At 41.6% G+C, this 24,950-nt stretch overlaps 1 protein-coding gene across 7 annotated transcripts in view; it reads left to right on the top strand.

Annotated features, from left to right (window-relative positions):
* Nucleotides 1-24,950, top strand: part of adcy7 (adenylate cyclase 7) — a 185,968-nt gene that overhangs the window by 95,363 nt on the left and 65,655 nt on the right. For 5 of the 7 annotated variants that reach the window (XM_072547328.1, XM_072547327.1, XM_072547325.1 and 2 more), the window contains 3 exons: nt 15,788-16,333; nt 18,787-18,984; nt 24,258-24,413. In XM_072547328.1, the coding sequence (XP_072403429.1) occupies nt 16,160-16,333; nt 18,787-18,984; nt 24,258-24,413 (528 nt within the window). In that variant the 5' untranslated portion in view covers nt 15,788-16,159. Of the gene's footprint in view, nt 1-3,455; nt 3,570-15,125; nt 15,142-15,787; nt 16,334-18,786; nt 18,985-24,257; nt 24,414-24,950 lie in introns of those variants that run through there. The other 2 variants (XM_072547330.1, XM_072547332.1) reach the window with 2 other exon arrangements.

The following is a 24,950-nucleotide window of genomic DNA, read 5'->3' on the forward strand; positions in this document are numbered from 1 at the left end:
TCTGGTGGTGAGGGAGCAGCGATGAAGGAGGCCCAGGGACCTTCATCCCCTTGGCAGAGTGGGAGGGGAAGTTGAAATGTTCGGCCATGGGGCAGTAGGGTTGATTGGTGTGGGTACCCTGGAGATGTTCCCTAAAGCACTCTGCTAGGAGGTGTCCAGTCTCCCTAGTGTAAAGGAGGCTGCATTGGGAGCACCGGATACAATAAATGACATTGGTGGATGTGCAGGTGAAACTTTGGATGTGGAAGGCTCCTTTGGAGGTGAGGGGGGAGGAGTGGGTGCAGGTTTTGCAATTCTTGCGGTGGCAGGGGAAGGTGCCAGGATGGGAGGGTGAGTTGTTTGGGGGCATGGACCTGACCAGGTAGTCACGGAGGGAATGGTCTTTGCGGAAAGTGGAAAGGGGTAGGGAGGGAAATATGTCCCTGGTGGTGGTGTCCGTTTGGAGGTGGTGGAAACGTCGGTGGAAAATGCGGTTTATGCGGATGTTGGTAGGGTAGAAGGTGAGGATCGGGGGGCGGGGGGTCTGTCCTTAGTGCAGTGAAGGGGTGGGGTTTGAGGGCGGAGGTGTGGGACATGGATGAGATGCGTTGGAGGGCATCTTGGGAATATGGGATGGCATTTTTGCAGGAGATAGGATGGGAAGAGGTGTAATCCAGGTAGCTGTGGGAGTTGGTGAGTTTGTAAAAAATGTCAGTGTTAAGTCGGTAGTCATTGATGGAGATGGAGATGTCCAGGAAGGGGAGGGAGGTGTCAGAGATGGTCCATGTGAATTTAAGGTCGGGGTGAAACGTGTTGGTGAAGTTGATGGACTGCTCAACCTCCTTGGGGGAGCACAAAGTGGCTCCGATGCAGTTGTCAATGTAGCGGAGGAAGAGGTGGGGAGTGGTGCCGGTGTAACTACGGAACATGGACTGTTCTACATAGCCAACAAAGAGACAGGTATAGCTGGGGCCCGTGTGGGTGCCCATGGCTACCCCTTCATCCTGTATTGCTGGACATTCCACCAGACAGCTGAGACTGCACTCATGTGGATGGTAACGTCAGACTAGGCTGCCATGTACTCATGTCATGTCTTTCATTGCTGGTCCTGGATGAGGAGGGTGTTCTGCCTCTTTGATCTAATCAGAAGGGCCTCCAGTTCCCTGCCTGCAGAGTGAGATGCTAGTGTTCCCTTGTCTACCATGTCTAGGGCAAATGCCAGTAGATGTGGACAGCAGCTCTGATGGACAGCCCTTTGTCTGGATGCACAGTGGCTTTTTAAAGATGGTGTCGATGGCTGGGATGCTGGTCAGTTCTAGTATGTCCTGGCAGTGATGAGTTTCTCTGGTTATGGTGATTGTGGATTAGGGCTAGAAGCAGTCTATAGGGCAGGGTTATATAGGAATAGGCTAAGTAGTTAATGAGGAGAAAATGAGGATTGCAGATGCTGGAGATCAGAGTTGAGCATGTGTTGCTGGGAAAGCACAGCAGATCAGGCAGCAACAGAGGAGCAGGCGATTCAACGTTGCAGGCATAAGCAGGAATCTGATGCCCGAAACATTGATTCTCCTGCTCCTCAGATGTTGCCCAACCTGCTGTGCTTTCCCAGCAGCACAAGCTCAACTAAGTTGTTAATGAGGCAGGTTTAGCAAGAGCATCAAGAAAGCTTTCTGGCCCTCAGAGAGAAACCATCCATAGTACTTGATAAAACGGACACAGGCAAAGAAGATACTTAAAAGTTCAGCCTAATTTTAAATATCGATCTTTAGTGTAGGTGGCATGGTGGCTCAGTGGTTAGCACTGCTGCCTCACAGCACCAGAATCCCAGGTTCGATTCCTGGGATCCTTGAGCAATTCTCTGTGTGGAGTTTGCACATTCTCCCTGCGTCTGCATGGGTTTCCTCCAGGTGCTCCGGTTTCCTCCCACAGTCCAAAGATGTGCAGGTCAGGTGAATTGGCCATGCTAAATTGCCCATAGTGCTAGGTGCATTAGTTAGAGGGAAATGGATCTGGGTGGGTTACTCTTCGGAGGGTTGATGTAGACGTGTTGGGCCTAAGGGCCTGTTTCCACACAGTAAGGAATCTAATCTAAACTAATAAATGCAATTGAAATGTCATATTCATTATGCACCTTCTTGAGAAAAGCTCACTTGTAGATGCACAGATATGAACTATTGTAGGGTCAGGTATATCCAGCTAACCTTTGGTAAAATCTTTGTTGTCATTCAAAGAAGAATATGGGGCTTGCTCTCTCTGCTAACAGTTAACCTTCTACCAAAATCATAAAAATCATTATCAGGTCAAAAAATCTCATTCTGAGGCCATGCTCTGAGCAAATTGGTTGCTAAGATTCCTATAATATAAAATGACTACACTTCAGATGTACTGCATTGAATTAAATGATGTGGGGCATCTTGTGGTCAAATAAAAATGCAATTAAATGTAAGCCTATTATTCTTTGGATTCTCTTCTAAATTTTTTTCTGCAGTCATTTTCATAGCACTTGCTGTGAATATGCAACCTAATTTGGTAGTCTTTTGTGATGTTTCATCCCAAAATGCAGATTGTTAGTCTGAATCCATAAATACTTACTTTTCCTCAAGTAACAACTCACACTTGTAGTTCATTACTGATGAATTGAAAAAGAACTGGTAATTCAAAATATAATTGGAGAATAGAAAATACTGGATGGTCAGTTAATCCCTCACCAGAAAAAACCAAGGGACCGTGGAGGGTGAATGACACCGGAACTGGGATAGACAAGAAACACTTTAATCGCAGAGAGGCAGGTAATGAGCAGGATAGTCTCCAAACTGATTATAGAGTTAAGTAAAGATCTTTTGGAAGATATAATATCTGGTGGTATCTAGTGAGGCAATGAAAGGATATTCAAAGAGCAGAAGCACTTGTTGCAGTTCAGATGATGAAAGTTGGAGGAAACATTCACAGATGAATGGCAAGAAGATGCCAAACAAAGCAAAGATTGCAGGTGATTTAAAACGGCATTGTCTGGTAGGAATTCCTGACTGACCACAAATAATGGCCATAGCAACACAGCTTTTGCCACATCAGCTTGTAGGACAAGGCATTTTGTATGTACGTGCGTAATACTGATAAATGCGTCACCTACATACTGAACAGACATCTAAATTCAGCCTTCAAAGAAATGAAACCCTCACAAGAGTCAAAAACACTTTCACTCTTTGTCTTTCACCAACAAAGGCACATAGAGTTGAAAGTGCACGTGCTGAAACCTGCTACTAAATATTTGGATCACATGTCTCAGCTTTTTATTTTTATTTCATATTCAGAAATGAAATTGGCTCCATGTGGTTGGTGATTAGTGTATTGGATAGTATTATTTTAAATTGAGACCAGGGAATGCTGGTCATGTGCTGGTTCATTAAGGAGTTAATACCAAGTGAACATGCTGGGAGTGGAACCCTGCCACAAGTTGTTTTTCTTTGAAGGGTGCACGCAGGAAGTTCTGGCCTGTTGCACATTTCCTGGACACGCTCCTGCGCACCCAAGTTTAAAATGTAAATGGGACGTAATTAAGGTCTGAAGTTATCGAAGTCAAAAGTTCTGAAGTAAGTCTTTTTATGAACATATTCGTTGAATCTGACATTTAATATATGCAAGCATTGTTCTTAATGACAAATGGAATAGGAAGTTAATCAGGTTAATTGCAAGAGGAAAACTCTGGGCAATGTCTTGAAGAATAATCAGAACATATTTGCTGTATATTAACATGGCATAGGGTTAAATGGCTTTCTTATTTACACTGACTTGTTTACTTTGTTTTATTGTTTGAAAATTAAATGCAATTTTGCTTTTCAGTGCTTAAATACTATGCTGTGCTTTTAACCTATCTCCCCTGATTTAAGTTCATAATACAGGATAGTCATTTTAAAATTGAAAGCACAAATTGTATTTTCCAAACTCGAACAAAGACTGTCTTTTGAACTTTCAGACTTTGCTAACTTTTCAGATTGTATTTCTTTCTTGTTTCAGTCTGACCACAAATTAGGGGAGGTGATGGCCGATAAGACATAGGAGCAGAAATTAGGCCATTCAGTCCATCGATTCTGCTCTGCCATTCAATCATGATTGATACGTTTCTCAACCCCATTCTCCCGCTTTCTCCCCATGACCCTTGATACTCAAAAACCTATCTATCTCAGTCTTAAATATACTCAATGACCTGGCCTCCACAGCCTTCTGTGGCAATGAATTCCATTGATTCACCACTCTCTGACTGAAAAAGTTTCTCCTTATCTCCGGTCTAAAAGGTCTTCCCTTTACTTAAAGGTTGTGCCCTCGGATCCTAGTCTCTCCTACCAATGGAAACATCTTCCCAGCATCCACTCTGTCCAGGCCATTCAGTATTCTGTATGGTTCAATTAGATCCCCCCTCATTCTTCAAAACTGTCGAGTATAAACCCAGAGCCCTCAAACATTCCTCGTATGTTAGATCATGTGGTATTATCATTAGATAATTAATCCAGAAACTCAGCTAACATTCTGGGACCTGGGTTTGAAACCCACTGTGGTAGATGGTGGAATTTGAATTCAATTTAAAAAGAAGTCCAGAATTAAACTGTGAAACTATTGCTGGTTGTCGAAAAATCCCATCTGGGATGGAAATCTGCCATCATCACCTGGTGTAGCCTACGTGTGACTCCAGATCCACAGCAATGTGGTTCACTCTCTGAATTGCTCTACGCAAGCCATTCAGTTGGATCAACCACTGCAAAGTTTCAAAGAAATGAAACCAGACAGATCACCTGGCATTGACCTGGTCACTGGAAAAGATAATGGCAGAAATAGCTCTGTCCACCATTTGGGGGCTACAGCCAAAATTGGGAGAGCAACAGCTTGACCTAGCCATACTCTCTGGATCAGTCCTTACAGGCAGTGTCCTACACACCATCAATATCCCTGGCTATGTCCTATGCTACCGGCAAGACAGACCTAGTAGAGATAACAACACAGTCATATTCAATTGGGATGGAGTTGTCCTGGAAGTCCTCAACACTGACTCCACACCTCAAACTCTTATGACTTCAGGAAACTGCCTGCTGATTACCATGTACCGTCCTCTGCTGATAAATTGATATTCCTCCATGTTGAACAACATTGGAGGAAGCACTGAAGGTGGCGAGGGTGCAGAATGTACTCTGGGTAGGGGACTTCAAAGTCCATCACCAAGAATTGCTCAGCAGCTGCACTACTGATCAAGCTGGTTAGGCTATAAAGGAAATAGCTTCAGGGTCTGTAGCAGGTAGTGAGGAAACAAACAAGAGGGAAAACATGCATGACCTCATCCATACCAACCTGCCAGCTGCAGATGCATCTGTCCATGACAGTATTGGTAAGGGGGACCACCACACAGTACTTGTGGAGATGAAGTCCAACCTTCACACTGAGAATAACCTCTATCATGTTGTGCTCAGTGGAATAGACTTCAAACTAATAACTCCAAACTGGGCATCCATGAGACACCATGGGTCATCAACAGCAGCAGAATTGTACGCCACAAGCTGCAACCTCATGGCTCAGCATATCCCTCATTCAACCATTTCCATCAAGCCAGGGGATCAACCTTAGTTCATTGGAGAGTGCTGGAGCACATGTCAGGAGCAGCACCAAGCATACTTGAAAATGAGGTGTCCACCTGATGAAGCCACCAGACAGAACTACTTGCATTCCAACAAGTGATCAAGCTAAGTGATCTCATAACCAACAGATCTGATCTAAGCTCTGCAATCTTGCCACATCCTGTTGTGAATGGTTGTGGAATGTTAACTCACTGGAGGAGGAGGAGGAGGCTCCACAAATATCCCCAATGAAGGAAGAGTGCAGCACATCCGTGCAAATGAAAAGATTGAAGCTTTGTCAGCAATCTTCAGCCAGAGGTGCTGAGTGGATGATCCATCTTGGCTGCCTCTAGTGGTCTTCAGACCATTCACTCCATGTGATATCAAGAAATGGTTGGAGGCACTGGTCGCTGAAATGGCTATGTGCCCTGACAACTTAGCCAGCAATAGTACTGAAGGCTTGTGCTGTCAAACTTGCTGCTCCCCTTGCCAAGCTGTCCCAGTAATTTAAGTAAGTTAGCTATTCCAGTAGTCTACCAGACAATGTGGAAAATTGTCCTGTATATAAAAAGAGAACAAATCCAATCCAGCCAATTATTACCCCATCAGTCTCCTCTCGATCATCAGTAGGTGTGGCAGGTGTCATCAACTGTGCTATCAAGTAGCACCTGCTCAGCAATAACCCACACAATGATGCCCAGTTTTGCTTCTGCCAGGGTCATCTCGCTCCTGATCTCATTACATCCTTAGTTCAAACATGGACAAAAGAGCTGAATTGCAGAGGTGAGGTGAGAGTGACAGCCCTTGATATCAAGGTTTCATCTGACCAAATGTGGCATCAAGGAACCCTAGCAAAATCAATAGGTATTGAGGGGCTAACTCTTTGGTTGGAGTCGTATCTGGCAGGTAGGAAGATGGTCATGGTTGTTGGAGGTCAGTCATCTTAACCCAAGACATCTCTGCAGGAGTTCCTCAGAGAAATGACCTAGGCCCAACCAACTTCAGCTGCTTCGTCAGTGGCATTTTCTCCATCATAAGGTTAGAAGTGGTATGTTCGCTGATGATTGCACAATGTTCAGCACCGTTCACTACTCCTCAGATACTGAAGCAGTCCATGTTCAAATGCAATATGATCTGGACAATATCCAGGCTTGGGCTGGCAAGTGGCAAATAACATTCGTGCCACACAAATTCTAGGCAAAGACCATCACCAACAAAAGGCAATCTAAACCCTGCTCCTTGACATTCAGTGGTGTTACCATCACTGCATCCCCCACTATCAACATCTGAGGATTACCAATTGACCGCAAACTCAACTGGATTCAAACACTGGCTACACGAGCAGGTCAGAGGTCAGGAATACTTCAGTGAGTTACTCACCTGACTCCCCAAAGGCTGTCCGTCATCTACTTGACAAAGGTCAGGAGCATGATGGAGTACTCCCCACTTGCCTGGAAGGTGCAGCTTCAACAGCACAAGAAGCTTGACACCATCCAGGAGAAACCAGCCCACTTGATTGGCACCGCATCCACAAATGTCTGCTCCCTCCACCAACACTGTGTGTACTGCAGCAGCTGTGTGTACTGTCTGTAAGATGCACTGCACAACTTCAAAGATTTTCAGACCGCTCCTTTGAAACCTGTGACCACTTCCATCTAAAAGGACAAGTGCAGCATATCAATGGGAATACCACTACCTGAATACCTGCGCAGTGTATTCATTTAGAACCCTACCTACATCCCCTTTAAATGTCTGTCATTGCTTTTCTAGGCAAAAGTGAGAACTGCAGATGCTGGAAATCAGAGTCTGGATTAGAATGTTGCTGGAAAAGCACAGCAGGTCAAGCAGCATCTGAGGAGCAGGGAAATCAACGTTTCGGGCAAAAGCCTTCTTCAGGACTGAAGGCAGGGAGTCTCCACCTGCTGTGCTTTTCCAGCACCACTCTAATCCTGTCATTGCTTTTCTGTTGACCCATTCCTGAACATAAATTGGTAGCTCACTTTCACAAGCTCTATTTAATCCCCTCGTCATGGTCCTTATTTGTGTATAATATACTCATCTTGGATTCATTCTTCTCTCCTTTAAACTGTATGTAAAATGCAACTTCCATTCCAGGGCATACTAGCCAATGGAATGGTGTTTATAAATTGGTCAGACAAGATAAGTATCAACTTTTAAATCCATTGTACATACATCAACATCAGGTCTGTAGCCCCTACCTACAGCGTACATATGAATGTGTAATTTTCCCCAGCATTTGACTCCTTGGAGGGGCGGGCAGTTGGCTCACTTGGCTGGATGGCCTGTTGTGGATCAGATTGTTGTCAACATCACAGGGTTTGACCTGGCTCTGTTCCATTCCATCACTGTGCATCTCGTCTGTGAGCACCACACTTAAGTCACTCATAGGCATCACAGCCTGTGCAACTGCAAGCAAAGGTCTTGATTGACGAGGGATGTCCACTTAAAATGTAGCCTGTGACACATGTCTGAATGCGCAAAGTCCACCAGAGAGAGGTATAGTGTGCCAGCTTTCTGGTTCTGTAAGGTGCTTATTGAGCAGACCATGTTCAAGTTGTAGTTCTGCTTGCACCACTCAGGCCAAATGCAGCAGCATACGTTTCGCTGGGTGTTGGCTTCACACAGCAGAGGAGGAGTGGTTGCCTCATGAATCCGTTTTTATTGCAGGGACTCGGGAGGTTTTCTGTTGCCTCAAAGGGCATCCTAGACAATGGGATCTCTCTCGTAGTGATCCACATTTACACCCTTTTGTTGATTTTATAATTTTTCCTGATTTGGCACACAATCATGCCACCAGATCTCCAGTTACATCTGTTGCTGATGCTAACAACATGAGCCCTTGGCTGGCTGACCCCTCTCCTTGCACTGAGACATTGCTCAATGCTCTCTGGGGAGCCCCCCCAGCTTTTCAATGTGAAGCAGGTTAGTTGACCCTTTTACTGCATTGGACCCAGTGTGACTGCTGTGGACCCATGCATGGCTGCTATGGACTCTATGGCTGCTAGCCTTCCCTGCAGCCTCTTCAGTCAGCCTGGAGAGTCTCCTAGTGCTTTTGGAGGGAGATCCAGGGAAGTATCTGTGCACTCTGGGCTTTGCAGCTGAGTCTGCAATGCATTACCTGGACCTCTGAACCGGTCAGCTGATGCCAGACACCCTCTGATTTTTTTTCCCCCTCATACCTACCAATTAATGATCAGGTTCCACATCTCTGCACAGCAAATTGCTGCACAATGTTGTGTGTCTAGCCTTTCCTGAAATGGGCAGCATTTCCTTCTACTACTTGTCCACCAGTAGCACCAGTGAATAAAAGTCCACCCTATGTTTCTGTGGCATTATCTTCGGAAACTCAAACTGCTGCATTGAAGTTAACCTCATTGCTCCTCAAGTGAAATATGTTTCAGAGAGGAATATAATCTGACTTTCTTTGAAGTGCACAGAAACAAAAGGCAATAAATGAACTCAATTCGCAATCAATTTTTAGATCTAATAACCATTCTTCCATATTGAATGATTAGTCCACTCTAAACAATGATGTTTGTGGTTGTATGTACTGGTCCTAGGATAATTAGCTATTTGACACTTGAGAGAACCATAGAAACTTGTGTCTTCTGAAGTAGTTTGTCGACACATACATGACCTAAGCAAGGCCAAATTTTATTATTGTTGCCAAAGGTCAGTAACAATAGCAGGGTGTGACCGTAATTCTATATATCAGCAGGTTTTCCAAGAGACTAAGACAGGATGAGGGTGGTCATGGAGGGTCAGAAATTCTGTCACATTGTCATTTTCACCTGCTTTGTTGTGCCGTACCTCTGAATTGTAAAGTGATTTTTTAAAATCCGTTGAAGTGCAACTGGTGTAAATCTACCAGTTTAGAATAATGCTGATTTGTTCAGCAAAATTTAAAAACATCTCGGTTTTCCTCAAAAATGCACCTCTGGACTCCATTAGGCCTGAGTTTCAATGGCAGAGGGAAGGTGAGATATTGGGACTTAGTATCCTTGCTTAATTTAAGAGCACGATGTGAACAATTTCAAGTGTAGAAATCTCTTTATGTGCTCAAGATGGAATTTGCTATTTTACTTCTTTGTGAAATCACACAGCATGCTGAAATACAGCTCCATAGCAGTGGGGTAACAAACAAAATGTTTGACTTCTTGATCACTCTGTATGGACCGATGCTGTAAAGTGCCAATCAACCACACCGCCCTGTGGCCCAACATTTCAACTCCCCCTCCCACTCTGCCAAGGACATGGAGGTCCTGGGCCTCCTTCCCCGCCGCTCCCTCACCACCAGACGCCTGGAGGAAGAACGCCTCATCTTCCGCCTCGGAACACTTCAACCCCAGGGCATCAATGTGGACTTCAACAGTTTCCTCATTTCCCCTTCCCCCACCTCACCCCCCCCCTTCCAAACTTCCAGCTCAGCACTGTCCCCATGACTTGTCCTACCTGCCTATCTTCTTTTCCACCTATCCACTCCACCCTCCTCCCTGACCTATCACCTTCATCCCCTCCCCCACTCACCCATTGTACTCTATGCTACTTTCTCCCCACCCCCACCCTCCTCTAGCTTATCTCTCCACCCTTCAGGCTGTCTGCCTTTATTCCCGATGAAGGGCTTTTGCCCGAAACGTTAATTTTACTGCTCCCCGGATGCTGCCTGAACTGCTGTGCTCTTCCAGCATCACTAATCTAGAATATGTGAACATCAGCTGAGAGCAGAATTAGAACAGCTGTGATGCCCCACTGTGTGAATAGCCTGCCAACCTCTATTCAGTAAACTGACTGATGTTGACTAGTCACCTAGGTAAGACACTGGTGCGCTGTCACCTCCTACAGAGCTGTAAATGGTTGGACATGAGAAGATAACTGGGGAAAGTTGTTTGAAAAATAACCTGTTTCACTTGCTTGTCTTAACCAGATTTATGCTCTAGAACCAATAGCACGTCTACAAAAGGATTGAGCGAAGTGCTTATTTTATCCTTTTTAAACCAATTCCGGGTTTATGAAATAGTTTTAAACTTAAATGTGATTTGTGGCGATTATGGATAATGTTTTAACAGCGCACTCTTATTTGCAATATTAAGCCGTTGGCACTATTCTTGACAAACATTGGTGTATGAACAGCTCTCATTATTTCCTTGAGAAGCGCATTTTTCTTTTGAAGCAGGATAAAGCAGTTGGTGGAACGTAGATGGAAAGGAAGCTGTGTTGCTATTTTCTAGAAAGTTTCCTTTAATGGGTAAGGGGCACCATCTGATTACTGCACACCAAATCCTTTTGACATTTTAAGCACTTGTTTAAAAAAAAATGTATTTAACTCCTGCCAAGCTGACTGCACTATCTTCCTTATGGCATGGGCAGTAAAATATTAGTGTTAATTGACTTATCATTTATCTACACATGATGCGTGGGCTGCAGAGTTAGGTACATTTAGGTTTCAGAAGAGCTCTGGATGGAGATGGCTTGCAACCTAAGCTACATAATGTGTCCCTACCCTCCCGAAAAATGTCAGAGGCACATAAGCTCCAGCATGATGTTTCAGCGCCATGATCTGTAATCAGAATGAGGAAATGTTTAGCTGGAACAAATTTTGAACAAGGGGAAAGCGGAAAGGTGGCAAAAAAGAGCCAGTGGCAAGTAGGTCTGCAACAGGGTGGAAGACATGCAAGACCAGCAGCACACACTACATCAAAGCCCGCTCTGACCACATTACCTTGGCCTCCTAATTTAATAAAGCTCAATGTATACCTGAGGACAATAACTCCTCTTACGGTGAGGTACTTTACAGTCTTCTGGACTTGTCACAATCCTTGATAAGAAGACTGCTGAAATTCAAGCCTCACTATTTCCTGAGTCACCCCATATCTGAAATATGACCAGGTTAATATGTAAGAGGATTAATTTGATTGTAATGTCACAAATTGTGGGTAGAGACCAGGTGTTTTACTGTAACTTTCACATGGAGCAGCTGTATCTGTACCAGTTCTGTAAAGCTGTCATAATTCTATCTGATCAAATGCAATAAATGTCTTCTTATCTAAGAACAGTGTAACTTCTGTTGATAGTGGTGTATTCTCTGCCACTGATCACTAAATATGCCACTGACACAGCAAACCACCTCAAATGCCACTTACATTGTGCCACCTATACCATAGCATCTATACATGGAAAATGCTAAAAGGTACCAGGAATAGGCATCTTGGAAAATACAACAGGTGACAGGATCCCAAGACAATCTGTGCTGTGTCCTGATCATGCAGCTATTTGAAGATCCAGACCATCTTTCTGTTTCTTTCTTTCCACAGATACTATCTTACTTTCTGAATAGTTCCAGTGTTTTCTCTTTTTATTATAGTCAATTTTAATAGTTTGCAATAGAATGCGATTGAATTTCAAACTGTGTAACTCATTTGAAAATAAACCAGTCACCTCCCCCCACCCCCACCCCACCCCACCCCCCCTCTGAAACACAGGGAGCAAGCAGATATGCCCTCCCCTTGCCTTCCACATGTTGCCTGTTGAGGGCAGCTGGAAACAGTGCTCCTGTTTCTGCTGAAGCTGCAATTACATTTAAACTGGCACTTGCCCCAAATCATAAACCTATCATGTTAAGAATTTTTTAGTTAATTTGTTCATGGGGTGTGGGCATTGCTGGCTAGGATTTGTTGCCCGTGTATCTGCTGGTCTTACTCTTCTGTATTGTAGAAATTGTGGGTTTAGAAGGTGTTATCAAAGGAGCTGTGGTGAGTTGTTGCAGTACACTTTGTTAATGGCTACTGTTCTGCTTTGGTGGTGAAGAGTGCATGTTGAAATTTGTAGATGGGTGCCAATCAAGTGGCTTGCTTTGTACTGGATGGTAGTAATCTTCTTGAGTGTTGGATCTGCACACATCTAGGCAAGTGGAGAGTACTCCAATACACTACTGGCATGTGCCTTTTAGATTGTGGAGAAGCTTTGGTGGGGAGTGTGGGGTTAGGATGGGGATGTGCAGGATGTCAGTTACTTCCTGCAGAATTCTCAGCCTACGACTTGTTTTTGTAGTTATTACATGGCTGCTCCAATTCAGTCTCTGGTCTACGGTCACCTCCAGAATCGTGATACAATTTCTAATACTATTGAAAGAGAATGTTAGATTAATTTGATATTTGATTGGATTGTTCACATTCCTGATGAAGGGCTTATGCCTGACACATGGACTCTCCTGCTCCTCGAATGATGCCTGACCTGCTGTGCTTTTCCACTTCATAACTCTGATCTCTGGCATCTGCAGTCCTCACTTTCTCCGGATTGTCCTCTGGCTTACTGCACTGACTCTGGGTGGGAAATAAAATGTACTCGCCCTTTGGCAGAGCCATTTTGGTGATCTGAAACCTGTATCCAGTTTGTGACGCCAATTGTTATCTGGAAGGACTATGTGATAGTCACTCCTAGCAACACTGTCATGACAAAGGCATCAATGATAGGGCAGCAGGGTTTTGGGTGACTTCATTTCCAGAAGGTACAAGGTCACTTAGGAAAGCATATGAATTGTTGAGATTGCAAATAAAAGGGTTATCAATGAACGTTTAATCACCAAATGAACTGAACTGAACTGAACTGAAGATAGGAAGTGTTATTGGAGATGGATGTCCTTGCCCTTGGGGGTAGTGAAGATATATTGTTCAAATATTACGTCTGAGTCAAATAAGATGGCATGGCTGATGGTAGTCTAGTTATTCTCGGGAGGAGGTTGGAATTATTGCTCAGAATGAAAGGAAAAAAATTGCATTTATCTAGGATCTTTCCTGACCAGATGATGTCCCAAAATGCTTTACAATCAATGATGTATTTTTGATGTGCAGTCGCAATTGTCATGCAGGGATCAGAGTTTGTGTTGGAGATGAAAGAGCCTGGTGTTTCCCAATATTTAAGTAGAGGATATTTCTGCCCATCTAGCACTGCCAGTGATGAGGTAGAAGTGGATATTGTCTGTGTACATGTAAAAGGAAGTGTGGACTGCAGATGCTGGAGATCAGAGCTGAAAATGTGTTGCTGGACAAGCGCAGCAGGTCAGGCAGCATCCAAAGAACAGGAGAATCGGCGTTTCGGGCATCAGCCATTCCTGAAGAAGGGCTGATGCCCGAAACGTCAATTCTCCTGCTCCTTGGATGCTGCCTGACCTGCTGTGCTTTTCCAGCAACACATTTTCAGCTGTGTACATGTAGAAGCTGACATTCTGTTTTTGAATGCTGCTGCTGAGGGATAGAAATGGATGAGAAATAGGAGGGGACAAGTATAACTTAGGGGACTCCAGATGTAACCTACTGAATGGAAAACAGGTTCAGGTTAAAGGAGAGTCAAATTGGACTGGGTAAAAATGGATATCTAAAATGGATGTCTAACCTAAAGGTATCTTCTTCTAACATGATGAAATACAATTATTCTTTTCACTATTCCCTTCCTCACTACGTTTAATTGATATCCCATGTCCACATTAATATGTTGACTGTGCCTCAGGAAAATAATGGGGTTGTTCTGGTACTAGTTGCTGTGTTTATCCTGTGTACCTGTTGATGTTTGCTACTTTTTTGTTTTGTTCCACTAACTGGGAGGAAAGCTATTCTGATCAGGTTGGATAACTTGCAAATGTCCATGTTGGTAGGAAGCAATGATAAATGCTTATATAATATAGCTATTGATTTAATATATTTACATGTTCTTGTGTATAAACAAAGTTTTTTGTAGATTGGACTCTGGTTGCTGCAAGTATTGAAATGGTAGCACACAGTAAAAGTATGAATGGTGAAGGAAAGGGGGAATGAAGAAAGTAACTTTTGCCTTGTCAAGTGAGAGAAGCAACTTTAGGTCAGATGCCTCTCAGTTTGACTCTCCATGAAACTGAACCCGAGTTGTATGGTACTCTGTCATTAACGGATCAAATTCTGTTTTTAACACTTTAAAAAAATGTATTCTTTAGTAAAGAGAAACTGGAATTTATTTCTTGTATATACGGATTGGTCTATTTTGTCTGTAGTATCTTGATAATCTTACAAGAATGATCATGTATCAGTGTGTACAGGCTGGTTAAATGATTTTTATTTGTTATTCTAACTCTGGTGTAGGGACTGTTCTGGCAAATTATTTCCCATGAAGAAATGCTAGAAACTGCCATGGAGATGGTAATCTGTTAGTGGAAATGCTGTGACCAAGTTATCCGTCCTTAATAGAGCTTTATTCAGAAATCCTGTTCTTCATGCTACAATTATAAGACCCCAGTTTCCGGAGTGCTGAAAGAAGTTAATTCAAACATCCATTCGTAAAGTGTTTGTCATAGCTCCTTAAATGTAACCCTCAATACGAACATTCATTGTTCTTTACTCTTTGCTGTTACCATGGAACTTTTTAGTAACATAAGCAGCAACACATGTCTTTCTTAGTCTCTGCCTTCTGAAAAGCATGGAAATGTATTTTAAGTCTTTAATCTTACTTTAAGATGTTTGGGCAGACTTTTGTACGTTGAGGAAAAGAAAAGAATGCTTGAATTTCTCTTTGCATGGTATTTTTATAAGGAATGTCTTTATATAAATGTTATAGTTGATGTTATAATTTGGGATATTGGTACAACCTTACTGAAGCAGTGTGAATGTGTGCATAAGAAACAGGCCTTTTTAAGAATGCTATGCCATTTGAAACTGCACAAAGAAGTTATAGGCTGTGGCAAATGAGAAAGAACTAAAACGTTATTCATAATCCATTGTACTTTTTTTAATGTCTCTAATAAGAAAATTGGGAAGAAAATATTAGTGATGATTTAGTGTAAATTTGATAGTCTAACTGAGTTTAAAATCATGAAGTGCTGGAGAAACCTACTAGGTTTGGCGAGGAGAAACAGGATTTTGAGTCCAATATGACTCCTCATTGAAACCCAAACAATTTAATGTATTTAAGGTTTATATTACTATAATATATTCTATGTATATTATGGTTTTTGAAATTGTATAACCGTTTCAGAATAAATCAACAATAGGTAGGAAGGTACTTAAAATTATGTATTTATAAAACAGAGTTCAATCAACAAAGCTGTAGTGAATGTTCAGTTAAGAAAGAAATAATTGAGTAGCAATTTGCTGAAATGCATAATATGAATTGTCCTACCTGCAAGTGCTCAATCTAACCTATTCCTCTTTTATTACTCTTTGCAGGACAGATAATACGAGAGAAAGCAGTAACTATCTTTCCCAGATGTTGTAAAGCATATCATTTATTTGGCAATGATCATTCAGAAGTGCTGGAAACAAGATGTTCTTTCAAAGCTAAGAATCATGTTAACTACAATTGATGAAGAGCACATGGTGGGCCAAAACGTCAGAAAAGACTGGGCAGAATGATCCCCACTTCCTTTTACACTGCATTTGAGCTGGAAGAAAAACACCAGAATGCGACTAAATCAAGAACAGTGCTTTTAACCAAACAGGAAGTGAAAATCTCCTTTAACAAGAAGCCTTGGTAGACATGCTTTAAATTTTGAACTTCCAACATTTTAGCTTGTAAGGAAAAAAAATTGATTGATAACAATGCCATCAAGGGGAAAATACTTTATTAGTGAAAATGAAGCTCGTAAAAGTACAGACTCACTGTATGAGACTTATTGCTGTATGAGCCAGCAACTACCACTTGTTGTCCTCTTCCTAGTGATAATCATTGGGGCTTGTATAGCTCTGATTGCTCTTTTCTTTTCCATTGACCTGGTAAGTGTTAGTCTAAATATCTTGCCAACTTATACATTACGAATTGTTAATATTCTTTGTAAATGAAGAATGCTACTTTCCAGTGTCATTTTTCAGTACACATTTGGTATATATTTTAGATCTGAAAACATATAGAGCCAATTAATTATAACACAGTAACTCAATGCATTTTAAGCTGTGGTATTTTGAAGTTTTGTTTTTGAATTATGTTGTCCAATTATTGTCTCATTTTGAGGAAAGAACTTGGGACAAGTTTTGACATTGTAGCCTCCTCACATATGCCAGGCACACCAGAACACTATACCTCCATATAACTGTGCTGTCTCTGGAATTAGAGTCGAGAGTGTGGTGCTGAAAAACACAGCAGGTCAGGCAGCATCCGAGGAGAAGGAGATTTGATGTTTCGAGCATAAGCCCTTCAGAAATTACATCAGGCATCCCTCATGAAGGGCGTATGCCTGAAACGTCGCATCTCCTGCTGCTTAGATGCTGCCTGACCTGCTGTGCTTTTCCAGCATCACGCTCTCGACTCTAATTTCCAGCATCTGCAGTCTTCACTTTCTCCCAGTATCTGGAATTGTTCATATCTCAGTATTCTTTCACCGTCACTGGGTCAAAATCCTGAAACTCCCTTCCTAACAGCACAGCAATACCTCAACCAACAGTAAGATCTTGTAATTATGCAGTGTTTCAATGTAACAAAATGTCCCATGGTGTTTGACAGCAGCATGCCAAACAAAATATGACATGGAGGCATGATACAAGGTCAGGTCAGATGAAGGAGGTATGTTTTAAGGAGTGTCATAAAAGAGGAGAGAGATAGATGGGCAGGTGTAAGGAGTGAATTCCAGAGATTTAGACCAAAGCATCTGAAGGCACAGTCACAGATGTTCAAATTTCCAGAACTGAAGGAGTATGGATATTTTGGAGGGTTGTGGGGCCGGAGGAGATTTCATAGATGCGGGCAGAAGGAATGAGTAAGGCCACTGAGGAATTTGAACTGAGAATAAATTTTGAAATCAAGTCTTTGTTTGACCAGTAGAGATGGGGGAATATGCAAGATAAGACTCATGTTGTAGTGTTTTGGATGATCTCAAGATTTAAAGAAGGTAGAATGGGGAAAATTTCACCAGGAGTTCATTGGAATGGTCAAGTCTAGAGTTTACTACTTAGATTACTACAGATCAAAATCAAAGCTTCCCTTTTACAATGGGAAGTTGGAATGGTTTACAGATACTGACTTTCTTGAGAATGAATATATTGATTCCCTTTTTCATTTTGTAAGTCAGTCACATTTATTAAAAGAGAGAAATCACTGGTTGGAATTATGGCTTCAATGTAATTTTTTAAAAATAAATTTCTGAATTCCTGCTGCTGACCTTGTGCTGTTTATATTCGGCAGAGGTTGGTGCCACACCAGCTGATGTTTTGGTCACCAGGGTGTTGTATTTCTAAGTTGTCATACCACCCAGGCCTCATTAATGTTTGTCATACAAAAAAAAAATCATGATTAACTCAATTGCTTATGAAGAAGAATAAATATCTGGCACAATGTTGCCCAATTAAATTAATGAATCGTTTTCAATGCAACTGATCTCAAACCTGTAAATACCAGCGAACATCTACCAAATTACTCAAATATTTCCTTCATAATTTTTGGGGCAGGCACCATTTTAATTTCCTTCTTTGGGAATAAACTAACACAACATAGAGATCAAAATGTATGCATATTTTTGGATGGTGTAGGTGGAAAAATGACTAAATGTGATCACAAAATTGATTTTTTTTAATGCAAAATGGTTTTGCACCATGTGTTTCTCTTTTTATGGTGGAATCTTAAATCAGATGAAGTTTCCAAGTTTTGGGTGGTGGATATCCCCAGTTGATATAGATCAGCTACTCAATCTGTGGATGAGATGCAAATCATGGACCTATCCTCCTATGGGTCCATAGCACTCAAGATTTCACCATGAAGTCAGAGAGAAAATTTATGATTTACTGAGCTGCAAACAGTAGAGAGAAAAATCCACAGTTTCAGTTGAATTAATGATATAAAACTGAATTAGCCACATTGACGGACAAGTGTGAAAAGGGAGAGATTGATGCCTGTTCTGAAGTCAGAGTTAGATATTCAAGGCACTCTGATTCTCAACTCATAACGAGCTTTGGCACTGAGCCACAGGTAATTAGGTTATCCTATCCGTGCACTGACCATCCATTGGAGAAGTAATCACTGAAGAGACAACAGTGAGGCAACCTTTAATGGTCTAGAAAATGGTTTGATATTTGAATTAATTAAAGTATGTGCCTTTTGATGTGGCACTATAACAGTTACTGTTGTCAAGCCTTCTATGTGATTGTGGTAATGAATAACTATATATAATTACAATGCTTCACAAATGGAAATCAAGTCCTATATAATTCATATTAATTATGTATTTTCTTTCAAACAGAATGTTCAGATGCACCTTCTCTTTTTTATTACATTATGCACTGCTTTGGGCATATTTATAGTGATTTTTATTCTTGTCTGCATTGAGTCGTTATTTCAAAGATGGATGAAGATATTTGCATTAGTCATTTGGATTTGTCTTCTCACTATGGGGTATGTTTTCATCTTTGCTGGTGGTATTATCTCTGCTTGGGACCAGGTAAGCTCATTTCAATTTTTAACTTCCTGTTATGGTGCACATTTGTTTTGTCTTAAATTCTTTGGTGTTGAATTTCTGCATGGATTCTTCTGTAATTTTAGCCGAAAGTTGCTTTATTCCTGCAGTTTTTTTTTAAACAAAACTTCCCAAGGGAACTTAAGAGATCCCTTTAATAAGTTACACCCTGTGTATCTCAAGTGAAATCAGGTCACTTTTCCAGATTCGTCAACTGGAAATTTTATTAAATGTGCGATTTAAGCCAATATGAAATTAGCTTCTAATTTTTCAACTCTTGTTGAATCAGTTTCTCTTAGTAGGTAACCTTTGGAAAAACATGGTTTGAAACCATTGAAATTATGTTCATTACTTGATATGAAGCCTTTGATTTCAATTAAACTATGCTGCAATATTGGAGATCCAGTCTTTCAAGTAATTTCTTTCTTTTAAGCTTCAATTTTTTTTTCATTCATTGGATAGTGTTGTTGCTGGCACTGCCATCATTTATTGAAAACTTAACTGCTCTTGAGTTGCCACCTTGAACTGCTGCAAATGGGGTGATGAAGGGAAACCCGACAGTGATGTTCCTTAGGGAATTGTCGTATCTTGATCCAATGACAATGGTGACATATTTCCAAGGCGGGATGGTGCATGACTTAAATGGGGGACCTGTGGCTAATGGGTGTTCCCATGTGCATGCTGCACTACTTCCTTCAGATAATCAAGACCAAGGGGTTTAAGAGATGCTGTCAAATCGCTGGCATGTACTTCGTAGATTGAACACGCTAAGACTACAGTGTGCACCCTGTGGACGAGATGAATGTCTTCAGTGGGGAATGGAGTGCCAGTAAAGCAAGCTGCTTTATTCCAGATAATGTTAAGCTTCTTGACTAGTTGAAGTTAGCGTTATCCACATAAGTGGGGAGCATTCCATAACACTGATTTGTGCCTTAGAAATTCTGGAATTCATTTCTCAAGTCAGCAGCTGAATAACCCACTACAGAATATCAAACTACTGATCTGCACTTGTAGCCCGACCGACCCAGCCCTTAGAGCCAATCCTTATCCCGCAGTTACGGATCTGACTTGCCGACTTCCCTTACCTACATTGTTCCAACATGCCAGAGGCTGTTCACCTTGGAGACCTGCTGCGGATATGGGTACAGCCCGGCGCGAGATTTCAATCCAGTTCGGTTCCTGATTAATTGGGATTGCATCCACACTCCCTGGAAGATGAGAATGGGGAATTACACCCCCCCCCTCCATTGAATGTCAAGGGGGGGTGTAATTAGACCACCTCTTGTTGGCGATGGTCATTGCTTGGCATTTAGAGTCACACAGCACAGAAACAGGCCCTTTGGTCCAACCAGTCCCAAACTAGACTAGTCCTACTTGCCTATGCTTGGCCCATATCGCTCCAATCTTTCCCTATTCATGTCCTTATCCACATGTCTTTCAAATGTTGTAACTATAGCCACATCCACTACTTCCTCTGGAAGTTCATTCCACATGCATCATTGTGTTTCAGAAAAAGAAAATTGCTCCTCGTGTCTTTTTTAAATCTTTCTCATCTCACCTTAACAATATGCCCCTTGGTCTTGAAATCTCTCACCCTGGGGAAAAGACTCCTACCATTCACCTTATCTATACCTCTCTTTATTTTATAAACCTCTATAAGGTCACGTATCAATCTCCTATGTATGGAATAAATGTTATTTATTACTTATCAGCCACTGAATGTGGTGCAGGTCTTCCTATATTTGGGCATAGACTGATTCCATATCTGATGAGTTGTGAATGAAGCTGAACACTGCAATCATTAGCAAACAGCCCCATCTCTGACCTTATGTTGGAGGGAAGGTTAATGATGAAGCAGCTGAAAATGGTTGGGCCTAGGACATCCACTTGAGGAATTCTAGCAGAGGTGTCCTGAGATGCAGATAACTGGTCTGCAGCAACCATCTTCCTCTGTGGTGAGCAGTGTAGTGAAGATGTTTTGCCTGATTTCCACTGGATTCAGTTTTATGTGGGCATTTGATTTAATTGCTGCCTTAATGTCAAGGGTAGTCACACTCACTTCATTTCTGGAGTTCAGCCCATGTTTGAACCAAGGCTGTGAAGAGCTCAGAAGCTGAACGGCCTTGGCTAAATCCAAGCTGAGCATCAGTGAGCAGGTAATTGTTGTGTAAGTGCCACTTGATAGCACTGTTGCTGACCTCTTCCTTCACTTTGTTATTTATTTGAGAATAGGTTGATGTGGAAATCGTGAGCCAGTGAGCATTGGCCTGCTTTTTGTGCATAAGACATATCCAAATAATTTTCCATCTGATTTGTTAGATGCCAGTGTTGTGGCTATATTGGACTGTTGGCATATGCTAGTGATGAAACATCTCTACACTTTAAAAATGGGACTTGATTTCCACGGGATCTGTGCAGTGATAACTCCTACTTTATAACTTTCATGGGCAGAGTACATTAACTGAGGTGGTGGCCAAATTGGTTTGTCCCCCATGTTGGTTTTCTCACTGCCTCAGTTTCCTTTATGGTTCTGTCAGTATCAGTGCTACCCTTTTGGTAAAAATTGTCCCAAAAATTGATTGTTTTATTTCAGGACTACCATCTGTTCTTCTTCCATGTGATGTTTAACAGATTCATCAATTGAAGAAGGGAAGAAGATGGTTATCAACAGGTTTCCTTACTTGAAGTTGACCCGATATCAAGAGTCTTGAAGCCTGAATGCTTGACCAGCCTATAGGATTGTTGTCCCAATTTCAGCTTAAAGTCCTCAGATATTCGGGAGGAAGACATACTGATACAGATATTAGTTGGGCCACTACTGGAATACAGTACTGAGTGCAATTCTGGTCTCCCTGCTATATGAAGGATGTTGTGAAACTTGAAAAGGATTCAGAAAAGATTTACAAGGATGTTTCCAGGTTTGGGGGCTTCGAGCTATAGAGAGAAACTGAATAAACTGGGGCTATTTTCCTTGGAGCATCAGAGGCTGAGGGGTGACCTTATAGGAGTTTATAAACCCATGAGGGGCATAGATAGGGTAAATAGACAAGGTCTCTTCCCAGGGTTAGGGAGGTCCAAAACTAGAGGGCATAGGTTTAAGGTAAGAGGGGAAAGATTTAAAAGGGACCTAAGGGGACCTGTATGCAGAGGGTGGTACATGTATGGAATGAGCTGCCAGAGGAAGTGGTGGAGGCTGGTACAATTACAACATTTAAAAGGCATCTGGATGGGTATATGAATAGAAAGGGTTTAGAGGGATAGAGGCCAAATGCTGGCAAATGGGACTACATTTACCTATGATATCTTGTCATACCTATTGCCTCAGTTGTGCTGGGTGATTTCTCTGGTTTTACTATTGTTTTCTCTTAATGTGACTGAGACCGCAGTTAACAATTTGGAGGAACGCATAAGCCCTGTTGAGTAAAGACTGATTAAAAGTAGGTGACAATTTTTCGAACTGTCTCATGGTTTTTTAGTCACATTAGTGATGCCAGCACCTCCATATCAAATATTTTTGATGTTCCAGTTTCATTTAATTTACTGAATTTTAAATTTCCTCCATTGTCATGATAAGATTTGAACACATGCCTCCAGATCATTAGTCCAGCTTCCTAGATTGTTTGCTCAATATATAGCCACTATACAATTATACCTGGTACTATTGCAAACATGGGTATTAATTGATATTCTGAGCAATGCTTCATTCAGCCTACACACGACAGTAGTGTGCAGAAAGCTGGAAGGAACCCAGTACACTGATCACAAGCTGTCTCCTTTAAGCAATTGTGGGAAACAAAAAAAATTAACTTATGAATTGAATAGTCTGCACACAAAAAAGCTGAGAGGGCTTTATGGAGTCATGGAGATATACAGCATGGATACAGACCCTTCGCTCAACTCGTCCATGCCGACTAGATATCATAGGTCAATGTCGTCCCATTTGCCAGCATTTGGCCTCTATCCCACTAAACCCTTTCTATTCATATACCCATCCAGATGCCTTTTAAATGTTGTAATTGTACCAGCCTCCACCACTTCCTCTGGCAGCTCAGTCCACACACGTACCACCCTCTGCATACAGGTCCCCTTAGGTCCCTTCTAAATCTTTCCCCTCTCACCTTAAACCTGTGCCCTCTAGTTTTGGACTTCCCCAACCCTGGGAAGAGACCTTTTATCTTATCCATGCCCCTCATGGTTTTATGAACCCCTATAAGGTCACCCCTCAGCCTCTGATGCTCCAAGGAAAATAGCCCCAGTTTATTCAGCTTCTCCCTATAGCTCGAATCCCCCAAACCTGGCAACATCCTTGTAAATCTCTTCTGAACCCTTTCAAGTTTCACAACATCTTTCCGATAGGAAGGAGACCAGAATTGCACTCAGTACTGTATTCCAATCGTGGCCCAACTAATTTCTATACAGCTGTAACATGATCTTCCAACTCCTATAGTCAATGCATTGTTCTGGAGTAGTGTTTTGCCTCTTAAAAAGCACAGTCAGCCTGATATTTAAGCCCAGTATATACTTAGAGTAGTCTTTAAGGTTCATGTGGTGCTAGGATAGAAGCACTATGTTGGAGTCAGGAGGCCCAGGTTCAAGTTTTGCCTGCTCAGGAGGTGTAATAACCTCTCTGAACAGGTTAATGAGAAATAGTGCAGGTGTACACCCTGGAACCTCTTTAAGAACCAATTACATCTCCAGAGGGCAACCTCTGGTTGGTAAATGCAGTACATTGCAATTGCACTCACAATGTGAAAGAGAAATCCTATTAAACTATGTTTAAATTATGAAGAATTACAGCATCCCATGTGATTAAATCCAGCAACACTTCCTAAAGAATCAATAACAATCACCTCCAGTTCTTGTAGCTATTTCAAAGTCCTATTGTCCTCTCCATTTGAGTAGAGTGTGGTGCCTCTGCATTTAGGAGGAATCAGATTTCCCTGCTCTGCCATTTATTGTGGTATTTGTATGGAAATACAAATCTTGAATAAGTCAACATCGCACAGGAGAGAGAGAAAATTGAAGAGCACCCTTTCATATCTCTTAGTAACGGTGTTGTTTGCACATTGCTAAAGCAAAGGACTGTGTCACCTCTTGCCTTTGTTGAGGGTATGATGTCAAAGAGGGGACTTTTAAAACTTGTCCTGTGATATAAAGAGTAAAAAAACAAATTGTTTTATTTGGAGGATTGTTTTACAAGTACAGGATACAAATTCGAGATTTAAATAATAAACCTTTATTTTCTATTTTCGTTTAAGGTACCATTCTTTTTGTACATAAACTTTGTTTTGTATACAATGCTGCCATTATGTATACGAGATGCCATCTTTGCCAGTATCCTGTCATCCATCTCTCATATTGTTACCCTCAGTATTCATTTTGGAGTTTTACCAATCAGTTTACTTACTTATCAGGTGAGTTTACTTGAAGTTTCGAAGTGGTTTGTATTATTTTCTCTTTCCTTTTGGACCCGCTACTCATCGAAGTCAAAACTCCATGATTAAGTCAGTAGGTTTGACACACATACGTATCGAAGATGATAATGCATTCATAAATGAGAAGCGAATACATTGATATCTCACTTTATGCAAACTAAAATGAATACATAAATGATGTATGCAAATGAGTGAATTGAAAGCAAAAGCCCAATGACAAAAATGTGGTATGATGAAATCTTGTTACATTTCTTAATGCCAAATTCAGTATTGTTAGATTAAAATGAATTTAAGAAACTTTGCAAAAAACTGTATGTCCTTTAATTGTGATCAATGATATATGATAACAAGCAATATGTTCCCCCATAAGCAGTGAAGAAACTAAAATGTGCACAAAGAATACATTCTCCTGGTTAACTAACTTATCTTTAGGTTTTCGTCCTTACTACTCCACTTTGCTATCTGGAAGATCATTCTAAGTGCTTTTATTTATTTTGTATGAACTTGATCTTCCTG

This window comes from Chiloscyllium punctatum, chromosome 26 (assembly GCF_047496795.1).
Source record: "Chiloscyllium punctatum isolate Juve2018m chromosome 26, sChiPun1.3, whole genome shotgun sequence".
In the NCBI taxonomy this organism is placed as follows: Eukaryota; Metazoa; Chordata; class Chondrichthyes; order Orectolobiformes; family Hemiscylliidae; genus Chiloscyllium; species Chiloscyllium punctatum.